Raw genomic sequence first — 19519 nt, 5'->3', positions numbered from 1 at the left:
ACGCTTATATATAAATGTAGTCAGTAGACGGCTCAGGGTTTTTTTATACCATTAGTCATTTCTATTTTAATGCGCAGTCAACAAAATTGGGATTCCTTCTTAAAACAGCAGAGCCCAAAATCCATCCAAAGGACGCCACATAAATAAAAGTCCCTGTGAAAGGAGATGATCATTTTATATTTAATCAGGGCAGGTGAGAGAGAGCTGGGTGGCAGAGCTCACTTCTGTACAGTGAATGCTTGCCATTACTTTGTCAGAATGTATTTAAGCTACACGTGGTACATGCCCATCATAGCCATCACATAAACACCCATGCTTCCCAGCCCATAGTGCTATATGCATTTCCATCTATTGAACATACAGACATAATCATACTGCTTTATTGTTATTATTCATGTTGCAGTACCACCTAAAGGACCCCCTCGAGATCAGGGCCCCATTGTGCTAAGCACTGTACATAAACACAGTAAGAAGAATTTATAAACACAGAAGTTACTAGATCACAGGCCCTGGTTCCCATGGGGGACTTTGATCACCCCAATATCTGCTGGGAGAACAATACAGCAGTGCACAGACAATCCAGGAAGTTTTTGGAAAATGTAGGAGACAATTTCCTGGTGCAAGTGCTGGAGGAACCAACTAGGAGCAGAGCTCTTCTTGACCTGCTGCTCACAAACAGGGAAGAATTAGTAGGGGAAGCAAAAGTGGATGGGAACCTGGGAGGCAGTGACCATGAGATGGTCGAGTTCAGGATCCTGACACAAAGAAGAAAGAGAGCAGCAGAATATAGACCCTGGACTTTAGAAAAGCAGACTTTGACTCCCTCAGGGAACTGATGGGCAGGATCCCCTGGGAGAATAACATGAGGGGGAAAGGAGTCCAGGAGAGCTGGCTGTATTTTAAAGAAGTTCTTGTGTTAGAAGAAGGAATAAATAACACTTCCTTATTTACTTTCTCCACACCTGTCATGATTTTATAGACCTCTATCATATCCACCCTTAGTCATCTCTTTTCCAAGCTGAAAAGTCCCAGTCTTATTAATCTCTCCTCACATGGAAGCTGTTCCATAGCTTTAATCATTTTTGTTGCCCTTCTCTGCACCTTTTCCAATTCCAAGATATCTTTTCTGAGATGGAGAGACACTTTAAAGATGAAGTAATTTGTCCACAGTCAGTCAAGAAGGCTGGGGTAGAGCCAGGAACACATGCAAAATCTTCCGAGTCCCAGTTCGCTGCACTTGTGGATGTCACCCAAGTTGGCATAATCTAATGTCACTAGAGACTAGTGTACTTCAGGCGGAAAAGCAGAGGGAGATGATAAACAGTCCTCGCCCACCAGCAACCACGCACCACACCGTAACAACTCTAACTCAGGAACCAACCCATGCAACAAACCTCAATGCCAACTCTGCCCACATATCTACACCAGCAACACCATCACAGGACCTAACCAGATCAGCTACAACATCACCGGCTCATTCACCTGCACGTCCACCAATGTTATATATGCCATCATGTGCCAGCAATGCCCCTCTGCTATGTACATTGGCCAAACTGGACAGTCACTACGCAAGAGGATAAATGGACACAAGTCAGATATCAGGAATGGCAATATACAAAAACCTGTAGGAGAACACTTCAACCTCCCTGGCCACACAATAGCAGATGTAAAGGTAGCCATCTTACAGCAAAAAAACTTCAGGACCAGACTCCAAAGAGAAACTGCTGAGCTCCAGTTCATTTGCAAATTTGACACCATCAGATCAGGATTAAACAAAGACTGTGAATGGCTATCCAACTACAGAAGCAGTTTCTCCTCCCTTGGTGTTCACACCTCAACTGCTAGCAGAGCACCTCACCCTCCCTGATTGAACTAACCTCGTTATCTCCATACTGATTTATACCTGCCTCTGGAGATTTCCATTACTTGCATCTGAAGAAGTGAGGTTCTTACCCACAAAAGCTTATGCTCCCAATACTTCTGTTAGTCTTAAAGGTGCCACAGGACCCTCTGTTGCTTTTTACATCCTCTATTAGGTGCTGTTTCCTGCACAGCTCCAGAGTCACTCCAGGGCTGCTGTTCAGTTACGTTTCTTCTCTGGTGCCTCTTGAGGCATTTGACCTACAATGGCTGGCCCAGGGACCACCACTATTTGGAATGGGAGTGGTTCTGAGTCCAGCTTCCGTGACACTTCCCCGTCCCTCGCTCTGATCCTATGTGGTAACAGTGTTTTCCTCCACCCCATGCAGACCAGCTTTGAATGTTTTCTTCTGGGTGAATTTCTGGATACAGCATTTCACCTTGTATAACATTATCCATGTAAGGGGCTGACTGGGACTCATCCCCTCCACTACAGTTGGATTGTTCCCTAGAATATAGTTTCTAGGGCCTTGTCTAGTCTACTGTTAGATAAATCAGACAATGAGATTCCTATTACTCTCTTAAGAGATGGTTCAGACTCATACACCTTACCCAGGATATCTGTGAAGTTATCCAACCGAAACGTTCCCTTTCCCAACTGCATCCTACCACTTCTAGCCATGTTACTTTTAGTATTTGTATACTGTGTCCTAGATGTGCCCCTTGTACTACCCTAAATAATTCCTCTCCTGCTCCTATGTGCTATGGTAATACAAATAAATAATCATGTTTATGCCTATCAAATATCTGCCGGCAGTTTTCATATCTCCTCTCTGTCATCACTTCATGAAGCTATGCACCTTCTTTTCTAGAAGGGCTTGATCCTGTGAGGTGCTGAGTGAGCTCAAGGTTTGCTGAGGGTTCTCAGCAACTCACAGAAATGCTAAGCACCCTGACGGGCCGAGCCCTTAGGGAAAGGAATATGCAGAGCAGACTCCAAATGAGGACGATGAGCTCAGCACCAGGAAGAGGAAATGGCACAGACATTACACAGAAGTCACCAGTTTATCTGGCTTTTGTTCCGTTATTGATAATAATTCAAGATGCACAGAAAACGTGGATTTATTTATTAGGCCATAGATTGGAGCCACGCAGCCGGCCAGGACGTATGGGTGACAAGTTCAATTCACGTCACCTGCCGCTGAATCCCCCTGAAGGATGAGTGTACCCAGAGTCATTAGGAAAGAGAGGGCCTAGGTTACAAACGACCGTATTAAAATGCTGCCCCCTGTTCTCCCAGCCGAGCCCTACATTCACAGCTGCCATTCATCTTCTGCAGAACGCTCTGTCATGCAACTTCCACAATGAGCCTGTAATAGTCCGGTGCGGGGGGTCGCGCCCTCTTAGGGGCCGTCGGGCGCCAGGCCGCTTCACTGCACGGCCAAGTCAGACCTCGTACCCGGGAGGTCTAAGGGTTCCGCCCCTTTGGCAGGGGCTAAACAAAAGGCTCCCTGCCGCTGCAAGGAGTTCCCGCCCTCAGGCAGGGCGGGACAGTGGACCCGTCCTAAGCTCCGGTTCCTTCAGCCGGAGCTGGGGACTTACACAGTTCAATAAGCCCGAAGGCTAGCTCAGAGCGGGGTGATACCCCAGGGTTCGAAGAGGGGCTCAGGTCCTTGTGGGAGGAGCTGAGCACTAACCCATAGTTCGGGGGGGGGGGCTCAGGTCCTTGCAGGAGGAGCTGAGCGCCCCAAACTTAGCAACTCCAGTCCCTCAGTCAGGGAGTGAGCAGGCAGGTAATGGCAACCCAGGCCCTAGGTCAGGGCGGGGCAGCAAACAATCAGCCCAGGCCCACTGTCAGGGCTGAGCAACAGAGTCAGTAATTCAGCCCAGGCCCTCAATCAGGGCGGGGCAGCAAACAGTCAGTCTAAACTCAGGCCCTCAGGTAGGGCTGAGCAACAGAGTCAGTAGTCTAAACCCAGGCCCTCAATCAGGGCGGGGCAGCCCAACAGCAGTTCTGGGCTCAGGCCTTCAGGTAGGGCTGAGCAACAAAGTTAGTGGTTTAAGCCCAGGCCCTCAGTCAGGGCGGGGCAGCACAACAGCAGTTCTAGGCTCAGGCCTTCAGGGAGGGCTGAGCGACAACACACGCAGTTCAGGGCTCAGGCCCTCAGGGAGGGGCTGAGCAAGCACACACGCAGTTCAGGGGCTCAGGCCCTCAGGCAGGGAGGAGGAGAGACTGCCACCCGACGTGGGGGTGGCAGGGGGGAACACAGGCCCACCCACTCCACTGTGTTCCAGCCCGGGGCCCTATCCGCAGCAGTCCGTCTGCCGCGGGGTCAGTGGGGATCCTGCCCGCAACACACTGACATAGGCTCGGGGTCTGCTATCCCCGGGCTACTTCCCAACTCCTCCTCCTCCATGGGTACCTGCTCCTCGCTGGGCTCGGCAGCGGGGTCCCACACCATGGGCTCCTCGGGTTGCTGGGGGTTGTCTAGGTCGGGCCGCTCCTCCGGTCTCGGGTCCGGCTCAGGTCCGGGTGGCTCCTCGGTGTACCGTGCTCGGGGCAGGCTCGGCCAGTCCACCTCGGGGTACCTTCCTTGGGGCAGTCTCGGTCGGTCCGCCTCGGGGTACCGCGCTCGGGGCAGGCTCGGCCAGTCCACCTCGGGGTACCTTCCTTGGGGCAGTCTCGGTCGGCCCGCCTCGGGGTACCGCGCTCGGGGCAGGCTCGGCCAGTCCACCTCGGGGTACCTGCCAAGCGGGAGGTTTGAGCGGCGCTGGGTATTAGAGTGCCTGGGTCTGGGGAGGCTCGGCCCGTCTGCGTCCAGGTACCGGGCTCGGGGTAGGCTCCGTCTCGCAGGAGCTCGGGCCGGAACGTCTGTCCTCTCCGGCCGCTCGGCTCCAACTGAGTGTTGGGGCCGGGCTTTTATACTTCCTGTCCCGCCCCTTGACTTCCGGGGGGCGGGAACAGGTGGTGGTAGCTCCGCCCACTTGAGTGGCGGCTCTGGCTCTTCCCCCTCTGGGGTTGGCTCCGCCCACCTGGGTGGCTGTTCTGGCTCCTCCCTCTCAGGGGCCGTCGGGAGCCAGGCCGCTTCACTACAGAGCCCCTTTGTGCTGCTGCATGTAACCACTGTGCTGCTCCTGCATTCACTGGTTTGCTGCCAAGCATTTCAACCAAGTGATTAATACATGTGTGCTTGTGAGCAGGCCCTATGGGAACCGTGGCAGTTTATAAACATTCACCCACGGAAGTGACAGGCAATTAGGGAAAGGGCCTGCCCATCTCTCCCTGGCTAACAAGTCTACTGGGCGCTGTACAAATGAACGCTGCTTGTTTGCTTCATGGATCCTCTTATTCTGTGCCAGACGGGACCTGAATCCCTTCCAGCAGACACAGGGCCTGCTCCTGCTCAAGTTAGAGGCAAAACTCCTCTTGACCTCAGTGGGAGCAGAACTGGGCTCTGTGAATTCAGTCTGGCCCCTTTCTTAGGCAGATAATAACCTGCTGTGCCTATTACACCATTTACGTGCAGTTCATAGTTTTCTATAGTTTAACCTCCTGGTCCCCCTCATCTTTCATATGGAAATGTGACCCACAAAGGCTACCTGCTTCAACAAGCGCTGCCACTTGGATTGAGATGGTGTGTTGCACCAAGGCACCTGTATTGTCAGCGGGCTGCATCTCTGTGTTATAAAGATGAAGCGGCAACCTCTTCCGCTTGATGCACATTATGGACTCAGTTCTGCCCCCAGTTATAAGGGAGTAAGTCAATAGGAGCTGGATCTGTGTCAATGAGGACAGAACGAGGCCATAAACCCAGCCTGTCAGATCCAGGCTTGTTCCCAATGTAGGGCTCAGCTGGGCGTTATTGAATCCAGACTCCTGAAGACATTCTTTGAACCAAATCCAGAGGGGACATAAATGCTGTTGTAAGTTGTACATTGCCAAGTCACTGCGAATTGGCACAAACTGAGGCACCCCAAATTAGTGGAGATTTGACAATTCAGGCCTTATGCTCTGTCACTCTCTCTCCACCTGTTATATGGGGATGATAATACTCACCTCCCTTCCTGGGAGCATGGATGGATTTACTGATGTTTTAACAATATTTTGTAGGCAATGTGCATTATCCTAATGCTGGGAGCTTGTTCCCTCACTAGGGAGCGTGCAAAGAATAACAATCACAAATCAACTCCAAGAAACCAGAGGTACACATAACGTCAAGGCAGGAAATACAAGTGTGGACTTAGAGCAAATGAAGAGACTCACCTTAGGGCCTGCTGGACCAGGCAGTCCAAATGCCCCTGGCTGCCCTGGTTCTCCCTGTAACGAAAAGCACATGGGTTAGTTGTGTGGTTTCAAATGCCTGCATTAAATTTTGAAATGTTTAGGGAAGGTACAAAAAAGAGCCACCGCTGAAGGATGCAAGGATGTTACTGATGGAAGCTCCACATTGCCTCCAGTGCTCGCATTCCACAGGTCATGTGAGCATAAGAACATCCGAACATCCATACTGGATCAGATCAAAGGTCCATCTAGCCCAGCACCCTGTCTTCTGACAGTGGCCAATGTCAGGTGCCCCAGAGGGAATGAACAGAACTGGTAATCATAAAGTAATCCATCCCCCGTTGCCCATTCTCAGCTTCTGGAAAAAGGGGTAGCTCCTGAAGTCCACAGTGTGCTTTTTCTCAAGAGGAACCATAATGGGACCAGACCAAAGTAAATATACCATTGATATATTTGGACATTCATTAGCTCTTTGCAGGCAGCTTCCTAAGCAACAAAATGTCATCTCCAGGGCTCATGCCACCTAGGATTTACAATTGGTCAGGCCTCTAAAGGCTACACCACAAATGTGATCTTTAACAGTCGGGCCAGTGCAATGAACCCATCATATCAGGGCAGTGGAAGGTTATGATGTTAGGACACCATGTCACCATACATATATCACCCCCAGATCAGTTTCATGTAAAATATGATACAGTTGCATTGATTCGGAAAGGTATTTTGGGATGTTCTAATGACCTGCAATATTGGAAGTACCTCTCAAAAAACACTGTGGGTGGCAGAATTGGGCTACCTCCAGACACAGCATGACAGGGATGGGAAGCAAGAGAGCATTCTGCTATGTACCCCTTCCCTGTTATTAGTTCATGTACGTCTGACCTCCCAAAGGAATCCTTTACCGAAGTTCTCCTCAATTGCAGCCAAACTACCACCAGGGAGCAAGGGCTACCTGGCCGATGGGTTCCTGCACCAGAAACAGCAAACAGGGAGGCAGGCAAAGAATGCAGATTAGCAAAAGGGAGGTAAGAGAAGAGGTTAAATGGGCAGATGATTCAAGCATAGAAGTGGTTGAGGTAGGAGGTAAGAGGCCCGGAGGGCAGGGCTAAAATATTAGTGACACGTTGAGAAAAGTACACCCATAAAGGGTGCTGGAAAATGCTTGGACATTTGTCCCCTTCTGCAACATTCAGGCTAAGGGCATTTTATCCAGCATGCTTGAGTTTCCTCCTGCAAAGCCTGCAGCTCTCCCCAATCCCTGAGCTTTTAACAGCGTATGCATCACCGAGAGATGTTCAATCCTCTGCTTTTGTGACTGGGATGCCAACATTGGCTTCCCTGTTGCCCTTCTCCAGTCATTCTCCATTCCTACCATCTCCACAGGCTGGTAGCCCTTTGGGGTGAAACAAATGGCTGAGTTTTGTGCCTGCAGTTCTTAACCAACACAGCAGCAGCAAGTCCCAAACTGCAGCCTGCCAGGCGTCCCCCTCTCACAGCTTAATGAATTGTAACGGTTCTGCCCCTGGGGTCACTCAATATGCTTAATCCCTATGAAGTCCACAGTCTTTGCGAACATGTAAGGGACAATGCTGAGGTCATTAACCTCCTGTCATTTGTTTCTGTTCCTGCTAAAATGGTCACACAAATCCCTGAGGCACATCCCACTCAACAGAGATTGATTTCCACTGCCTGCCTCACGCTGAAAGGAAAGGATTACAAGGAAGGAACAAAAAAGCTTACGGTTTCTCCTTTCGCTCCGTCCCTCCCGGGGGGGCCAGGTGAGCCTGGGGATCCCTGCAACACAACGGAACCAGCATCAGCATAATATTAACATCAGCTGAAAGCACAATGACACGAGTAATAAAGCAAGGGAAGAACAGGCGAGGAGAAAAATCACTTCACCGTGAGCACCTACTGTTTACAGTCTCAAGAGGACCCACTGCCAACATTAACACTCCTTGGTCAGCAAGTGAGCTGTTAGGGACTCACCAATACCCTTGTTCATTTAACTTATTTAAAAAGAAAACAATATAAAACCACTGCAGTAATAACACGTGTAACCTTGCCATCTTATTACTGTTACCCCTTGTCTTCCCAACCCCATTTCAGTTGTTCGTAACTTGCCAAATTTTAACAATTCAGGCCAAACTGTTCCATCCCAGGTGTCTGCTTCAGGCAAACTTTTTTTTTGGAAATTTTCAGCCAAAAAGGATCAGTTGTTTCCAAGAATGCAATTACAGAAAAATATGTTGTTTGACCCATCTTAAAAACATTCTCACCCCTGTTTTGCTGAGATGTTCTGGTGCCTCCGTGCATTGCAGCAGGGACTTGAGATTTCATGGGGATGGATGTCACCTTTTGATATTCCTGTAAATATCCCTCCCCTTTTGCCGGCTCATATGCCCCAAAACCTCTCAATTTGCACATGCTCAGTAGACATTATTAGAGTCTGGCTGCTAATTTCTCCAAAGATTCCATTCGAACAATGGAGAGCTACTTCAAGAGCAGCTATTCTGCAATTGCTATTCTGGGCTATTTCCTCATGCAGATCAGCCCTGAGTCTCAACATTCCTTTGCTGTCAGCCAGTGCCAGGAATCCGACTGGTAAAATGTGTACCTCATGTCCTTCTACTGGCTAGCCCACATAGGAGATGACAACTTTCTACTGCCAACAGTTACTCTGGAAGCTCAACAGTCAGAAGTCTATGCTGTGGATCTAAAAAGATTGACCTGGCTTTTAAACCAGTGGTTCTCAAACTTTTGTACTGGTGACCCCTTTCCCATAGCAAGCCTCTGAGTCCGACCCCCCCTTATACATTAAAAAACACATTTTAATATAGTTAATGCCATTAAAAATGCTGGGGCAAAGTGGGGTTTGGGGTGGAGGCTGACAGCTTGCGACCGCCCACATAATAACCTTGTGACCCCCTGAGGGGTCACAACCCCCAGTTTGAGAACCCCTGTTTTAAACCATGTGGGAGACAATGTGGTTGCATGTGATGGACTTTCTGTTGTTGTTGGTTTTTTTGTTAGGGTTTTTTTGTTTTGTTTTTGTGTGTTTGTTTTTCAGTTTGCTTGTTTAAAAACCTAGGAAATCGCATATAAAAAAATACATTAAAAAATGAAGATTGCAAAGTCAAGCACTCAGAAGTCTCAAGATGCAAGAATTAAGGTTGCCTATGCATATATTACCTGGGAAGGTTGCCTTTGCGCATATGTACACACACAGAGATTTACTGATACAAACACACCAAACAATACCAATAAATCAAGAGCCAGATTCTGCCACCCTTACTCATATTTCTAGTCATTTACTCCATGAGTGGAACCATTGACTTCAAAAAAATATATTTGTGGAGGAAGGTACTAATCAATGTGAGACAGAGAGACAGAATCTAACCCTTTATTTATTTATTTAATGGCATATATGGCACTTCTTAGGGGTTAATAATAGCTGGCTTCAGCAAAGTATTTATTGCATATACATAAATTAAAGTAGTTACTTTCATTATCAGATTTCATGCAAACTGAACCTTCACGGAGAGCCTTAGTTTGGAATTGCTAATGTGGGGAGAGGGGGCGGGGGAGGGAGAACAGATCAGATCTGCTCTATTTGAATGGTTCCCTAATGAGACAGAAAACCAGCAAATAGCAAATTTGATGTTCAAGGCAATCATTTGCTCAGAGAGGTCAATATACCTGGGAAGGAACTGCTGTTTCCTGACACAAAAGCTTGCAACATAGATAAGAAGGCAGTTCCTTATCAGCAAAACTCCCCCTTCCCAGCCCCACAGCCACCACTTTCTTTCCCTTTCCTTTTCAGAGTAGAGGAATCAGGAAACAAAATCCTCTTTCCTCACTATTTGTTTTCCATGATGGGGCAACACTAGCATGGATGAATGGAGGTGTCCTCGTTCCTCTTTGTGTCAGTCTGGCAGGCGGTAGCCAATCTGCATGCAGGATTTTGGCACCCAGCTTCTCCTCCTCCTCCCAGAAGCACCCAGTACATTGGCTCCTAAGTGGATGAAAGCTTGAGCCATGTCACTGAAAGCATTAGAAGAACAAGATAGAAGGTGGCTCCGGCGTACCAAGCAGAACAGCTTTTTCACCTGGGATCCCCATGAACCCCAGGATGTCTGCCTAGAGGTGCACGAAGAGCAGATTGCATTAGTGATTGGAGTGCCATTCCAGTCTGAATGATCATTTAGCAGCCCCTCTCACCTTCTTGTCGTGAGCGAAGTGAAGGAATACACCCATCTCCAAAGGCAGGTCTAACAGTGTGCCTTCAATGGGGAAGCCCCACTCAGCCCTGCCTGGTGCTACATGGTTACAGCCTGGAGGCTTGTAGATTTCCACTTTCATTGTTAACCCAGGCCAGTTGCTTTCCATCCCTCAGAGCAGTGGAAATCACCTGGCCAAATCAAGGGCTGGATCAGCGGCTGCTGATGCCTTAACAAAAGGACAAGGGCGGACTGCACTGTCTAGTTCAAAGCTGTGCTTTGACCAAGTGAATGTTTCAATCTTTGAGAAAAAACTGGGGAACAGATTGGGCATTAGAAAAGCATCAGGCTTGGTCTACAGTTAAGTTTAGCCGCCACAGCTTGTCATTTAGGACAGTGAGTAAAATCACACCCCTACCCCACATAGCTGTGTCAGCAAAAGCCCTGCTGTAGACAGTCATTCCAGCAAAAAAAGTCCTTAGCCAAACATAACTTATTTTGCTTGGACAACTGATATAAATTATACCCAGAGACTTCCCCCCCCCCCAGTATAAACTGTGCCTACACTCAGAGGGTTTGATGGTACAGTAGAGATACTGGGAAATCCTTTCTAGTGTAGACAAGGTCTTAGTGAGTCAATACAATAGTAATTTAATGACCATAATGTTCTGATGTACTTTGCATAACAGAAACACAAAAACATTAGACAGGCTTTCACTGGGGATGGAGGGATGGATTTTGTTCGCTTGTATTTATTTTTTAGGCTGGCATTCACCCCAGGCAAAGGGGTTTGTACAGGGTCTATGAGCCACTTACATCCCACTGAGGTCCTGAAAACATGACTTAAAGGGGGCATACTGCCTGTACTGGCCCTCAGCAGAGAAATGAATTTCATCCTTAATGAAAAGAGACAGTTGGTTGACTTATCTGTCAGTCAAAAAGGAGGCAAGGGAGTTGAATTGGTGATCCTGCCCCTTAGGAACACACTTTAGAAGTACAACACATTTCCTGTTTAGGACTAAATTATGTGTATCATAATACTCACTTATAGAATTCAAAGGGTTTATTGCAAGTAACAACTCCACCACACACAGGCATGACTCAAACTTCCTCCTAAGATCCCCTCTCCCTCAAGTCAGATACAACAAAATATACAAGACAACAACTTAATGCTAAGATCAAAATGCAGCACTCTATATTTGTGGAGGTGCTGTCTACACTGATCATTCCAATATTTCATGTGAAGTATATTGAGATCCTGGGGTGACAGTGCTACAGAAGTAACTTGAATGCAGCTTGTCATATGTGGCTTTGTACTGGGATCATCTAGTTCAAAGGGGGTTTCATCATAAAGTTTATATCAGAATGTATCTGTATGTTGAAACAAACTGATTTAATAAAGAAAGGGAGGTGGCTTGCAGGTGTAGGGAAGGGTCAAGGAATGAATTAGAGTTATTTGTTAGTCTCAAATCCTAGACTGCCAATGCAATGGACACTGAAATAGAAGAATAATCCCTCAGTGACTTTTTTAAGCTAACAAGTCATGTTTATCTGCCTTTATCCCATTCACTTGCAACTCCTCACGTAGCTGCCAAGTTTACAAACATGTCTTCAGCTTGAAAACAGCTGTGGCCTATAATCACATATTTTATTTGAAACTCTGGGTTGTGGCCTATGATAATGGAGATGGGAACTATCTAAACAGGAAAGTAATGGCAAAAATCAGCCCTAAACATGCATTTAGACTGTAATTAGCCCTGCTGCCTTCCAATTCAAACAGTAATTCACTTGACTTTTCCATTTTATACAGAGAGCATGGGGGAAATATTAGACAGTGCATATTCTAGATCCTTTTTGTTGTCTCTTTCACACAGGTTCCTTTTTTATGTGGAGGTGCCTCTTATTTTAATAACAATGAAACTGAATTTCTGACCGAGTCACTCCAACATTAGTAGAGGTGCCTCTTGCACTGGCATTGGGAGTCCTTCAAAAGTCAGTCCAATGAGACTAGGTGAGTTACAGGCTTGGAACGATCCTCCTTTGGCACTGTCACAGACTGGGCGAGCTAACAGGTCTTTTCCAGGTCTCACTTGTAAGATTATGTAATTGGCAAGGGATCATTCACCACGAGTGCCACCAGTCCCTAGTTCAGCCCGGTGATTGAAAGTAACGTTCATCTGTACTATATCCAATGTCCTCTTTGCAGTGAGGTAATGGTCACAGTCTAACTGAGAAGAGTCTGCATGACAAAACCACCACTGCTAATTGGCACTCTCAGTTAGAGGCCATGAGCTGAACAAGAAAGAAAAATGAACTATTGTCTCCCCCTTACAGATGGGCTCTCCAGTTCAGGACTGAGGCTCGTTAGATGAGAATTGTGGGGAATTCTGCACTGCTGTGGTTCATATTATAAACCGTTTTCCGGCTGCGAGCGGGCTGCAGGGCTGCCACCTTTCTCCAGAACTATATTCACATCGGTATTTTTTTCATAAATTGTGCATGTTTTTATTAGTATTTTCAAGGCCCAGAGGAAATTTGTTGCAAAGATGAAAATTCAATCCGGGTCTCCTGAGTCTCAGTCTAGTTAGTGCCAAGGCCACCTCTTCCTCTCTCCTGGTTCCCTGGCATGCGTTTAATCCATTAGACCAGTGGTTCTCAACCAGAGATACACATACCCCTGAGGGTACACAGAGGTCTTCTGGGGGGTACGTCAACTCATCTAGATATTTGCCGAGTTTTACAACCGGCTACATAAAAAGCACGAGCAAGTCAGTACATATACTGCTCTATATACCATACACTGAAATGTAAGTACAATGTTTATATTCCAATCGATTTATTATATAATTATATGGTAAAAATGAGAAAGGAAGCAATTTGTCAGTAATAGTGGTTGCCGTGATACTTTTGTATTTTTATGTCTGATTTTGTAAGCAAGTAATTTTTAAGTGAGGTGAAACGTGGGAGTACGCAAGACAAATCTGACTCCTGAAAGGGGTACAGCTGTCTGAGAGTGTGAGAGCCACTGCATTAGACCATGTAGCGTTGGAAGGACACCAGCACTTTCCCCTCCTCCTCTAGCTTTTTGTTTTTAAGAGGTAACAACCTGTGAATTTTGGAGTGAATGAGGCTTTAAAAATTTGTCACAAAACAGCCAACCCGTGGAAATATTTCCATGCAACATTTCATCGACATTTATAGAAATTTCATTAAACTTTGTGAATGTTCTGTGAAGTCGAAGCCAGGTAAATTTAGATGCTTGAGATTTTTGCAGTGGATATTTCACCCAGCTCCACTTTCGAAAGCTGCTGACCAGAGGTAACACAGATGACTGCATTCTTGAAAGCACAGGTGCAGAATTGTATTAGTTTAATGAGGTTAAAACCCTATTAATATCTTGGCAGATTTCACATCAAAGCTTGCATTACCTTATGCTTCTACGGGAGACCAGCAATTCATCTCAACTAAGAGTTTGTTTTAGATCATTCGTCCAAAAACAAAACGGAAAAAAACCCCACAACAAAACCAAATAAAAGAACAGCCCACTTCAGTCACTGCACTTCATTCTGATTTAATAAATACAGAAGACATATGGTCTAATTTTCAGGGTTCAATGGGAGCTACAGGTGCTCTCAGCCTCACTGGAAAACCAGGCTGTTAATGTACAGGGAATTGATAAAAGGCTGGCTAAGAACCCTTACCATATTGTAAACAGATACCGTAATGGTTTCATTCATTGCACAGGGAAAATACATAGAGCTCAATTGTCCCAGAAGGTCCAGCCCCACTGGGCACACACGCTGCCCCCAGCTGGAGCTCCATGAGGCACCGAGCCTCCGGGAAACACCAGGGCTTCTGGAGTTCCTGAGGAGAGGAGGTGCTGCATCATTTTCCAGCATGTCCATTGTGTGCTTCCTTATGAGTACGATGGAAAGACCACAGGCCAGATCCACCTCTGCATCACCAGAGTGGGGCAAAACAGCCGACGTGAACCAATGGCCTTTCCAATGACTTTGTACAGCGGGTAGGGATAGGCGAATGAGGTAGCTGGTTACAGCTTCCCAATTCTGTAGCCAGCTCTGCACTGGACCTGGCCCCAGCAGAGTTTAGAGAAACCTAGGAGCTGCTGTAAAGTTTGCCAAGACAGTAACGGTCCCCAGCATACTGTCCATCCTTTCCTGCCCTTGACCATTCCCCCTTGCAAGCCCTTACCACCGCCTACAGTGGGGATTCTGAAAGAGGATGATGGTAGTGGCATAGAAGTCACCTCTGTCAGCTCTATGCCCGATAGTGACTCTTCCACATCTAGGATATCCCCTGCTGGGAAGAAGAGGCCAGTTTCTACCCCTTTGCACAGCAGACGGTGCAAAGAGAGTCAGTGAGGGAGAAAATTTGGGTCTAAGTATTTCCGTGTGCACTGACTGAGCTCATTACAGTATCTGAAACGACTCCATTCAACAGCCCCAAGATCTGTTTGATCGACTGATCACCGTTTCTAAGAGTTTCAAAAGTTAAAGAAAAAACCCCAGCACATTCGTATTGTTTGCAGACCTATTTTTGGCTGAAAGTACAGAAACCGAGGCCAAAGATCAGCTAGAATTGATTGACTTACGGTCCTCCAAAGCACTCCGCGTTTCCAAGTTTTGTTGAGGAAAATTACTAAATTTCTACAAGTGCCAGCCAGAGCTCTGTGAGAGAACTGCTGTTTGTGCAGGCCCCTTTGGAAGCACTTACATTTCTGAAAAGGCCCTCTGCTTTTTATGGTTCTGAACAAACACAACACCACAACCACAGAGTGGAGTCAAATCTGCATTCCACAGAGCATGTGGCCATGGCACAGAGAGAGCCGGACATGAAGGGGTTCGTTTTTAGCGCGGCAGTGCCAATATTTCCTTTGATGCAGCTTTCCCTGCAGCTCTCAGGGCAAATCGGGCCAAATGAAGTCAGTGGAGTAAGGCCAGCAAAGACTATGGCTAATTGTGCCTGTGTTTTGTTAAACCCCGAGTGTACTTACAGTGCCTTGTAAATAGTAATCACTGTGTGTGTTTGTCTCTGAACGAATCCTATTTAAATCGACATGCAGGTAAGGTCCAGACAGGCTCCTGCCAAGGACCTTGGTGCAGAAAATGTTAAGAGAGAGGGTAGAGATGGCATTGTGCTATGTACCTAGCCGCCCCTGGTTCAGAAATAACAGACAAATGGACACAAGGGGCCAAACTCCAAAGACACTGTGACCCTATCCTGGATGGGTCATCCTGCCTCTGCCAGATACTGGAGGGGTCTGTTCTTTTCCTGGGTAACTTGTCAGACCTAGAAAGTCTCATCGAACTGAATCACTGTCCTACTCCTTTGTCCTTGCAGATACACACTACAGTTAACAATATTGTAAATTAAAGTTTGTAAAAGAACCAAAAACAATAAACCAAATAAACAAACCCCAACACAAACCCAGGAACATGTTTTTGTGGATGCTGCGCCCTAATCCTCTCCCGCCTTTTTTTTTTTAATTCTGCCACCAAAATTAGATATTTGGATTCAAGTTTGAAATGTGACAAATAGTGAGCAGTTGTACGACGTAACGTGCTCTTTGTCTCTAGGTAAAAACAATCCTCGTCGCTTTCATCTGTGTTCGCTCAGGATCAAAGCTTCCCTCAGACAAACAGCTTGCCAGGCACTGGATGGTGAGTGTGCACTGAAGCAGAACAAGAACACGGTCGCCTTTAGCATGACATTGATTAATTTGTATCCTCCGGCCTATAAATAGCATGTGGCGATTGTAGCTGTGCAGCTCCAGATGATTTGTCAGGTACCAGGCGGATGTTTTGCCCTGTCAGAGAAACCTATTAACTCACCGTGCCCAGCTTCCCCAGAGACACCATTTCTGGCTTTTTTTTTTTTTGCCCAAAGGTTTTTGTCGTATGTAGCGCCAGGTCCAAAAGTAATATGTCATACAGAGTAGGAAGCGGACACACCTAATATCTCTCTGAATTTAGGCCCTGATTCTGCACTTTCGTCCACATGAGTTGAAGCCCTGTGCCCACACAGAGTCCCAGTGATTTGCCACAATGCAGCCCCGAGACCTGGTGCACTTAAGGCTGCCCAGGGTAGAATCTTGCCATAAGATTGTGAGCTGTTCACGGTAGGCCCAGTCTCATTGGTCTGTAGAGTACTATGTGCTCCTCTGGGGCTGTAAAAACAGTTGACCGTAATAATGTGCACTCCTCCGTTGGACTGATACAAAATGTTTCTGATCAAGGCAATGGCTTCCTAGCAGAGTCTTTTCGTGTCCCATTCTTGGTTTGTTCCCCAGAAGCATCAGACAGCCGAATTGGCAGCTTTCTGCTGACGTAAGAGAGCCCAGACAGTATTGGCATTTGAAGTTACAGCATCTCAGGTTAGTGCGGCTGGGGCAGAGTATTGGTGATTAAAGAGAGGTGAAACTTCAACGTGTGCGAGAAAAGAACAGTGTGGAACAAACGTCCATTCTGCTGGCCATGGTTTCTTGGATCCATGACCCAGCTGCTTATCTGCCCTAGCTGTCAGAGTTGCCATCTTCAACCTCTAAAGGGGAAGGTCAGCCCGGCAGCAAGCTTTGATAAGGGGTGTGTAATATGGAGAAGGAAGGACCTGACTCCCTAACTTTATCAATCAACTGGAGTATACGACACTGCCTCTGCTCTTCTTCTGATCTTATGAATGGGTAAGGAGAGGGGAAACTTGGCCACAAGAACAGGTTTCAAAGCTCTTAGTCAGGGGAAAGATGGCAGATAGCATGTGATGGGGTGATGCCTTTGACTGACTACAGGTCTGCTGGGGGTGACCAAGATCTGTTTTGTGCAGCACCTCTGGAGGCTGTAATTTACTAGAATAACAGGCTCGTTTTATATTCTACACGCACATTAGCTGGTTAGGAAGGCTCTTTTCACCTCCTGACAAGCAGCTAATCCATACCTGTCAGTCGTAATACCATGTTAAAGAGCGTTCTGCGTCCTGGCCCGGTTATCAGTGACTGAATCACAGGAATCTCTTTTACAGAACTCTCACCAGAAGAGGAATGGAGAGATGCAAAAGCTTTCTGATACTATTCGTTTTCACACTCGGAGCTGAGTTTGGCAAGGAAATGCCCGAAAGAAAGAAAGGTGGTGGAGAGTTTACAGCTTTGTCACTGCCAGCAGATGTCACTGTGTACCAGCCATGGGCCTGGCAGTGAGAGACCGGGACTGAAAATGTAAGGTAATGTTCACTTAGACTGTGTAAAGGGGGAAAAAATCTGTACAAGCCCTGGAATTCTTTCAGTGTTAGTACTAAGCTGTCAGGATGCAAAATTATTATTATGTGATCTGGCTTCAAGTTGTTTGTTACAATCTGCAGCTGTTATTCTGGGTCACAGAAACCACTGATTTTATCTAAAACCCTTTAATTATTGTTTAAGGGGAAAGAAGCCAACCCAACCGCAGCTCCTCAGTTATTCAGCTAGCCATGCAGAAAGCACTCTAAGTCGAGGAAAGAGGGTTTAAAAAAATACTAGAATCATAGAATGAAACTGCCCTGACCAGACAAAGGAATGGAGAGTACATGCGGAAACCACTAACACTTAAACATTCTGTATCAGCTTTTATCTTAGACCCAGAAGAAGATTACAAATATTAACTAATTGAAAGCCACATGACAGCCCTGGGAGGTAGGTGAGCTGTTATTATACAGGTGGTAAATGTAGGACCTAGAGGGTATGTCTACACAGGGATAAAAAACCTGCAGCTGGCCCGGGTCAGCTGACTCGGGCTTACAGGGCTTGGGCTCCAGGGCTGAACATTGCTTGTAGACATTCAGGCTCAGGTTGATGCCCGAGCTCTGGGACCCTGCAAGGGTGGAGGGTCCCAGAGCTCTGGTTCCAGCCCGAGCCCAAACAGCCACACAGCAATTTTTAGCCCCGCAACCCAAGTCAGTTGACCCGGGCCAGCTGTGGTCATGCTGCAGATCTTTTAGCCCCATGTGGACATACCCAGTGAGGTTAAATGCAGGGTGACCTTACAGTCATAGCGTTTAAGGCCAGAAGGGATCACCAGATCATCTAGTCTGACCTCCTGCATGTCACAGGCCACTAACACCACCCAGCACCTGCAGACTAAATCCAACAACCGTAGACAAGTCAAGTCAGTACCAGAGCTAGGAATTGAACCCAGCAGTCTTGATTTCTAGTTGTCCTGCTCTAACCAGTTTATTTATGAACTAAAAAGCAGCGCATCCCTATCTCACCCCGCCCTGGTCATGAAAACCACCAGCTGCAACATCCTCTGAACTTTGCTGATTTCTGCTGTGAATCAGGTTCTAAGGAGCTCAGCTTCCCCCAGCCATTCACTGCAAGTGAAGAAGGCTGATCGGTGGCATTTTCAAACACTGACGAACAAGTGTCTCCAAACGTTCATGCGTTTCCCCCCACTCTTTGGTGCCCAAATGTAGTGTGGAGGTTACGAGGAAGCCACCCGTCCACTGACTCATTCCACTAAGGTCATCTATATATTAAAAGGGATTTTTATTAATGATTGTTACTATTATTTGAGTTATGGTAGCCGCTAGAGGGCCCAAATGAGATTGGGGCTCCATTGTACAAGGCACTTTACAAAGACATAGTGAGACACAGTCACTACCTCAAAGACACACAAAGTGTGGGAGAAAGGAACTATTAATACTCCCACAAAGGTACTGAGGTGCCTAAACCCCAGATTGTGTCCTATGAGGTGGTTAACCACCTAATGGTCCCTGTGCAAAGGGCCTGCATTCCCTATGGTGAAGAATGATGTGGGAGTTAGCTGATGCCCAGGCCTTGTGCAGACCCACCGTGTGCTTGCTTCTCTGCACTATCACGCAGGAGACCTGGGTGCAGTTTCTCTACTCTCCCCAGGAATGGGAATGCTGTTGAAGTTCATTGAGGGCTGCATGCTGCAAGGGGCTGAGCACCCTCAGGGCCCATTGCCCTTAGTTTGAATTAAGGGTGGCTCAGCACCTCTCAGGAAATGCTCGGCACTTTGCAAGGCAGGGCGCTTCACTCCTCAAAGTCTTTTGAAGTAAAACAATCCAAAGAGCAGTCTGCCTTGTGATGTGGACGGCTGTCCCCCAGGAATGCGGACATGGCTGCAGACCTCACACGGTACAGTGTCTA

General features: G+C 47.0%; 1 protein-coding gene across 1 annotated transcript in view; it reads right to left on the bottom strand.

The window, feature by feature from the left end:
• COL22A1 (collagen type XXII alpha 1 chain) overlaps positions 1-19519 on the bottom strand; it is a 271823-nt gene that overhangs the window by 141548 nt on the left and 110756 nt on the right. Inside the window, exons 12-13 of the mRNA XM_065397620.1 lie at positions 7880-7933; positions 6125-6178 (exon numbers count right to left, since the gene is read on the bottom strand). Coding sequence (XP_065253692.1) covers positions 6125-6178; positions 7880-7933 — 108 coding nt within the window. The remainder of the gene's footprint in view (positions 1-6124; positions 6179-7879; positions 7934-19519) is intronic.

Source organism: Emys orbicularis, chromosome 2 (genome assembly GCF_028017835.1).
Source record: "Emys orbicularis isolate rEmyOrb1 chromosome 2, rEmyOrb1.hap1, whole genome shotgun sequence".
In the NCBI taxonomy this organism is placed as follows: domain Eukaryota; kingdom Metazoa; phylum Chordata; order Testudines; family Emydidae; genus Emys; species Emys orbicularis.
The sequence above is the reverse complement of the archived record's forward strand: the minus strand, read 5'-3'. Positions and strand labels throughout refer to the sequence as shown.